Below are 7,046 nucleotides of genomic sequence, written 5' to 3' on the forward strand. Positions count from 1 at the left end.
GCCGGCCGGGGCCCTGTGAGGGCGGGATTGTACTGCCGGCCGGGTCCCGGTGAGGGCGGGATTGTGGTGCCGGCCGGGTCCCGGTGAAGGCGGGATTTTGGTGAGGGCGGGATTGTGGTGCCGGCCGACCCCGGTGCCCGCGGCGGTCTCTGCCATGCAGCCCACGCGCGAGCTCCTGTTGCTGCCCTTGCCGTACCTACTGGCCGTGGCTCTGCCCGGTGCGGTCGGCGGCTCCGGGAGGTTCTGGCACCTCACGGACCTGCACTGGGACCCCGGGTACGAGGCGGCGGCGGCAGCGGGACGGCCGTGCCCCTCGGGCGGCGGTCGGGCCGGGCCCGCCGGGCCGTGGGGCAGCTACCTGTGCGATGCGCCCTGGAGGCTGCTCCGCTCGGCCGCCCGCGCCATGCGGCGCCGCCTGGCCGCGCCGGACTTCGTGGTCTGGACCGGGTGAGAGGGGCCGGGCCCGCCTGAGGGACCCCGGGGCTGGGCGGGACAGGGGCGGCGGAGCCCGCACGGAGCCCGTGGTGTGTCGGGGCTCTTTACGCGGTCCCCGCTTTGAAAGGGAGAGCGTGCCTTGTAATGCGAAACAAGGGCTTGGAGGAAAGCACAACCCCAGCGAGGGCGCTCGACGCTGGCGAGACGCTCGTGGCAGTGAGGTGACAAAACGCTGTCCGTCCTTTGTGCATCCTGTCCGATCCCACAGTGAGTCGTAGCACCTGGAATGCCCAGGGGAAGCAGCTGCGGGAGGAGAGTACTGTAAACCAGCTTGTAGCGTTTCTTCTGGTTGCGAGGCGGCTGGGAGACCTGAAGGGACAGTTCTGCTTCAGGAGTCAGAGGAACCTCCCCAGTGGAGGATGTTTCTCTCCTAGTATGGGTTCCAGGGGTGGGTCCCCTGTCCTCTGGGAGGCCCCAATAGCATTTGCAGATGGTAAAAGTTTTGTTTTGCATAGTGACTGTGTAGATAGCCTTCTTCTGATAGTGCAGTCTCAACTTGCTGTAATCTCCAGTTCCAGTTTGCAGGGCTGTCACCTATCTCATGTTTTCATTTTCTGTCCCTGAAGATGCCTGTTCTTACTTAGATGTAGTTATTGGTTCTTGTGACCTTATGTTGAGTATTCTTTTTCCCTCAAGCAATTTTCCCCAGCCCTCTGACATGATTTTGAATGTTCTTTCTCTCCAGTGGGCTTGTGGACAGTCCAGCATCATCTACAAATGCTGTACAGACACAGACATGGAGCAGCCCTAGATTGCTGCATTACTAGAGGCATTTCCTTGTTTCATGGTGATCACAGCTGTGCAAACAGCTCTGCCTCATTATTGCAGATCAAATGCCCTCAGATTGCAAAGTGCTGACCCTTGCAGTGTTTCCAGTCAGCTTTAGTGCTGCCTAGGAGAAGGGAGCCTCCCCTTCACGCCCTTCTGCACAGGAGTTTTAAGGTAAAGCGAATCCTGGAATCACAGAACAGCCTGAGCTGGAAGGGACCCACAGGAATCATGGATTCCAACTTCTGGCCCTGCACAGACACCCCAGCAATCCCACCCTGTGCATCCCTGAGAGTGTTGTCTGAGCACTCCTTGACTCTGGCAAGTTTAGAGTGGAGCTCATTTTCCCTGTGAGCAATTTCTTGAAACTCCCTCATTGTCTTGGCCAGTCAATATAGCACTGACTTCTGCACCTAAAAGCTTAAACTTTCTCTTCTAGGAGGCACAGAGAGGAGTTGGCAAGTTCTGTGCCCTGCTCATTGCTGTAAGCACAGACCCTGTTAGTCCCAGACAGTGACTGTGCTGCTTCTCTTTTTCTAGAGATGACACTCCCCATGTCCCCAATGAGGAGCTCGGAGAAGAAAAGGTTCTGCACATAATAGCAAATCTGACTTCTCTGATAAAAGAGACATTTCCAGGTAGGATTTGAGGAGATGAGAAGGGAAGAGGAGCATAGAAGCTCATGGGAAAGGTTAACCAGGATGGAGAAATGACAGAAGTGAGACAGGGAAAGGGCTGTGGTCAGTGGGACTTGTTTGGTGGCCTCAATTCTGCTGTGCCATACAGCATTGATGCACACTCATGTTTCAGGTTAGCTTACTCAGGAGAGGGGAAAGGAAGGGTTTCTGTTGTTAGTAATGAAGGCAAAAAAGGCTGCAGGAAACTCTCAGACATAACCTGTGTCAGCAGGGGGCAAGGAGCATTACTGCTGGTGACAGCTCAGTCACTTGGCTCTGGGTGGCTTGTCCCAGGGGCGGGTCCGAGCCATGTGGTGCCCTGGGCAGTGTCAGCCCGGGGCAGAGGATGGCTGCCTTGGCAAAGCTCTGTTCCCAAGGCTGGGAGTGCCTCGGGGAGCTTGGAGGAGCTCTGCACCACTGACCTCCTGCCCCTCCTTGGCTCTGTCTCCAGGTACCAAGGTCTACGCAGCGATGGGCAATCATGACTTCCACCCCAAGAATCAGTTTCCTGGGAAGGAGCACAGGATCTACAAACAAACAGCAGAGCTGTGGCAGTCCTGGCTGAGTGATGCCTCTCTTCCTCTCTTCAGAGCAGGTCTGGCACCACTGGCTTGTGTTTAGAGCATGCTGGGGATATGAGGAGGGGTAGGAGAATACCATGAACGATTTTCCTTGTTTCTATGCTCAGAGCAGCAGTATTCATAGAAAATTTGCAGAGGTAGGCTCCAATTTAATGCTGATTTCTGTCTTGGAACTCTGCTTGCAAGAAGAGAAATTATTTTATACTTTAGTCTCTTCTGCCATTATCAAGTTACTGGAAAGAATGCAGTGGTGACCTGCAAAGGGAGGAAAAATATCTTTAAAGGTGGCAGCTGGTGCAGGCAGTGCTGGGGCTCTCCAGAGCTGCCCAGCTCCTGGTGCTGTCCATTGTACCCATTCAGGTCTCCCTTCACTTGGGGAGACACACAGGAAAGACTCACTCCAAATCCACATCCTGGAGTGGTCAGGGCACCGTCCCAAGCAGTGACCCTGCTGTGGCTGTTGCTAAGAAGAACAGAGAGAGGTGGAAACAATGGGATCTGGGCTCACAGCCACCCATGTGAGCTGATCTACAGCTCTTCCTCTGTTGGTTTCATTTTTAAGGAGCTTTCTACAGTGAGAAGCTGCCTGGCCCAGGGATGAGGGGACGGATGGTTGTCCTCAACACCAACCTGTACTATGACCAGAATGATGAGACAGCTGGTGAGGAGGATCCTGGGGGGCAGTTCCAGTGGCTGGAAGAAACACTGACCAACGCCTCTAGAGCAGATGAAATGGTATTAAAAAGACTGAAAAAATAAAGCTTCTCCCCAGCCTGGAAGCTCTTCCTGCTCTGCTCCCTCTGGGTGCAGCTGCAGCTGGCTGGTGCTCCATGGGTGGTGTGGGCTTTGTGCTCAGGGCAGCTCTTGCTTCTGTAGGTCTACATTGTGGGACATGTCCCCCCTGGCTTCTTCGAGAAGAAACGGGGCAAGCCCTGGTTCAGGAGGGGCTTTAACGAGCGGTACCTGGGCATTGTGCAGAAGCACCACAATGTGATTGCTGCCCAGTTCTTTGGGCACCATCACACCGACAGCTTTCGCATGTTCTACAGCCCCACAGGTACCTGTTCTGGTCACCCGAGCACCTGTGTGACAGCTCTCACAATCACTGTCCATCAGGGCTTTTAGTGGCTGTTGGCTAAAAGCGGCTAAGAAGCCAGCAAAAGCATCTGACATGCTTTGGGCAACAAGAGGCAACAGTGGTTCTCATCTCTACCCCCAGTCTGTAGCTCCTGCCCTCCTTCCTATTCACCCTCAAATATTATTTTGCCTTAATGCTTGGCAGCTTCTTGCCTGCTCCCTCTTGAGGGGTTTGGGCATTGCTGAGGGAGCAATGCTGAATCTCTGTGTGTGTGTGGGGTGCTCTGGGCGAACATCTTTGTCGAGTGTGGTTCCCTGGCCACCCTCACTGCAAGAGGCTTTGCCAGCATTGGAGAGCCCATTCCCTGTGCTCAGTCCCCAGCATGGTTCCACGTGTTAATCTCTGTGTGTGTGGTGGTACTGGGAGCTGGTGACAAAGGTGCTGTTGGCAGTGCAATCTGCTCCAGGGGCTCACTGTGATGGGGACAGGGTGTGGGACAAGCCGTGGTCTCCAGTCACAGTTGGCTTTGCATTTCTGTGAAGGTACTCCAATCAATGTCATGTTCCTGGCCCCTGGAGTGACTCCCTGGAAAACAACATTACCTGGAGTGAGCAATGGAGCCAACAACCCTGCGATTCGGGTGGTCAGCTATGATCAGGACACCCTGCAGGTCTTGGTAGGGAATCCTGTGTGCACCACACTGCAGCTCTGAAACAACTTTAATTCCCCCTGTAGTCAGAAGAGGCCTTTCAGGATTTCTCAGTCCACAGAAGCTGAGTGGCTGTGTGGGAGAGGATATTTCAGCCTCGTGTCTGGCACAAAGATTTAGTCAGAGTATCAGTGAGTCAAAGCATGGCCCTGGCAGCCAGTGCATCCTGCTGGGATGAGTTTCCCTAGGCAGGGTCAGACAGTTTTTGTGGTGTTCTTCATGTCTTAGTAAGTTTAATTTGACACTTGCTTTGCTCCCCGGATAATATGGGTCACAGAACTACTCTTTGAGTAATAACAAACTTGTCAGACCCCCTTCAAAACCTTTAAACCATCTGAAAAATTGTGTCCCTCTACTTGCTAAAATGATGCATTTGGAGTGGATCTAAATTGAGGATGAATTGTAGGGACAGCATCTGTTTGCCAAGAGGTGGAGGATGGGTGGTTATGTCCTCCTTTGTAGTGGATGAAGCTCTCTACAGTTGCTCTGTTTACATGTTTATAGCATAGAAGTGAATGCTAAACTACTCTGTGCAAGGCTGGGGAGTCAGTGAAGCAGAGAGAAAAAGGGCAAAGAGACAGAGAACAGAAGCTGTGAAAAACTTGATTCTTCAGTTTGTTCACAGCTGGGAAGGAAACTGCTCGGTAACACTCGTGTAAGCCCTTGCTTCTGCTGCTGGGTACTGTTGATAGTAACTGATTCATGTCTGAAGCAGGCTAGGCTCAAAGCTTCTGATGTTTGGAGGTCAAAGTCAAGCAGAGCAAAGCCACACCTTCACTCCTTAGGAAACAGCTCCATTTGGGGTGGGTTCTGGAGGTGCCCATCTGGGTAGGAAGCCCCGTCAAGGCCAGCTGGGCCCTTGGGGTAGGGGCTGCTGCAGTGGGGGCCAAACCTGACCCAGTGTCTCACTCCAGAGCCATCTTGTCCCGGTGTCTCCCCAATTCTGTTTTCTCTCCCTCAGGATATGGTGACTTACTACTTGAACCTTACTCATGCCAACAAGATGGCCTCAGCATGGCAGGAAGAGTTCCCAGAGTGGGAAGAAGAGTACAGGCTGACAGAAGCCTTCCAGGTCCCTGATGGCTCTGCACACTCCATGCAGACGGTGCTGCAGAGGCTCTCCAGGGACCCCCACTACTTGCAGCTCTACTATGAGTTTAACTCTGCCAGGTATGACCTGGAGCCCTGCCAGCAGGAATGCCGTGTGGATCACCTGTGTGCCATCAGGGAAGTCGATTTTATGAAGTATGATGAGTGTGTGAAAACCAACAGCTCTGCCTCTGCTGCCAGCAGTGTTTGGCTTTTGGTTTTCTGCGTGTTCGTAGGATTTCTCAGTCCTCAGCGAGTGCTGTGATGGCCAACAGCAAGAGAAAAGGAGGGCATGAGATCACACTACACTACATGTGAATTGGTGATTTTGGCATTGAGAATTTGCTTGGAAAACAGGACAAAATTGGCAATGTTTACTAAAAGCTGTGTGATTTGAAATTTTCTAGAGAAGCTTGATGTGTGAAGAGTAATGCTTTTGAAAGCCTTATTGACTGCAACAAGGAGGGTCTCCCCTCTGCCAGGACTGCTGGGGCAGCCTCACAAGTCAGATGAAGACCAAGTCTCCCTATGGACATGCATGAACTGGCAAGGGGTGAGGGCAGGGAGCTGCCACATGTTCCAGAGGCTGCTGCCAGCATTTCTTATTTTGGCACACACTTTGGCAAGTCTGCACAGCTGGTGACTCTGGAAGTCTTGTTGTGGTGGCTTTGTTCCACAGCAAAGCGAGGTGGGGCAGGGTGACAGCCCAGAGAGGCCAGGGCAGGCTGCAGAGCCTGTGGCAGGGGACGGTGCCTCAGCCTTCCCAAGGCCTCGCTCTGTTGAAGGAGCAGGCGGAGCAATGGGAGCAGCAGAGCTGGGCTCTGGAGTAAACTTACAAAGAGAATTGTGCCAGAACCAGATAAAACTCGACTCAAAACAAAAGCAACCACTGTTCAAAATCCACTGTTAGGTGTCACTTGTGTACAGAAGTGCAGCATGAGGCAGCAGAGCAGGTCACAGCTGGGGCAGCTTTAGGAGCTGCAGCCTGAGGCAGCCCAAGGACAAGACCTGCAGGGAGAAGGGAACTTTGCCATGGCAGGATCCTCCCATGAGCCACAGCACGACACGCAGGCTCAGCTGTACCAGTGCACACTGGAATGAACACACTACACTCTCCAACCTGGCAAAATCTGCATTTAATTTACAACATAGTAAAGGTTACAGGTAAAAAGCTCAACAGAAGTGTGAAAAGGCCTATTACATATTACACAAGTGTACAAATGTCTGTACAAAGCTCCTTGATGTTCCTGTCCCCTCGTGGCCAGCTGTGGCTTCTAAGCTCTGAAATAATAAGAGCTGGTTCAGAGTCTGAGAGGAGAAGAGCTTTAAAAAAATGAGCAGTGAAGTTTCCCTTGTCAAGAAAAATCTTGCAAAGAGCCACTTGCAAAAGAAAAAAAATCCCAAAAAAAACCCCAACCCTCTTCCCCCCAAAATAAAACAAAAAAACCCAAAATAAAAAGAAGGAAACCTGCTCAACTTTTGTTTATCCTGACTAATCTTACTCTAAAGAGTTGCCTTCAGAAAGCAACTAGCTGGGAAATGAAAACTATACAGGCCAGACTAAATAGATGAAATTTTGAGTCATTGTGGGAGCACTGGGAAGCAAACAAATGCCCAACAGCTGTATCATCAATGGCAACTTAAACACA

The 7,046-nt window shown here is 52.2% G+C and overlaps 1 protein-coding gene across 1 annotated transcript; it reads left to right on the forward strand.

Annotated features, from left to right (window-relative positions):
- Positions 1 to 116: 116 nt before the first annotated feature.
- On the forward strand, positions 117 to 6,873 carry SMPDL3B (sphingomyelin phosphodiesterase acid like 3B). Its single transcript, XM_021554768.3, has 7 exons — positions 117 to 447; positions 1,804 to 1,901; positions 2,392 to 2,535; positions 3,084 to 3,256; positions 3,398 to 3,578; positions 4,142 to 4,275; positions 5,270 to 6,873. The coding sequence occupies exons 1-7, from the start codon at positions 155 to 157 to the stop codon at positions 5,660 to 5,662; spliced, it is 1,416 nt and encodes a 471-aa protein (XP_021410443.2). The 5' UTR covers positions 117 to 154; the 3' UTR covers positions 5,663 to 6,873.
- The last annotated feature ends 173 nt before the right edge of the window (positions 6,874 to 7,046 follow it).

Source organism: Lonchura striata, chromosome 26 (genome assembly GCF_046129695.1).
Source record: "Lonchura striata isolate bLonStr1 chromosome 26, bLonStr1.mat, whole genome shotgun sequence".
Taxonomy (NCBI): Eukaryota; Metazoa; Chordata; class Aves; order Passeriformes; family Estrildidae; genus Lonchura; species Lonchura striata.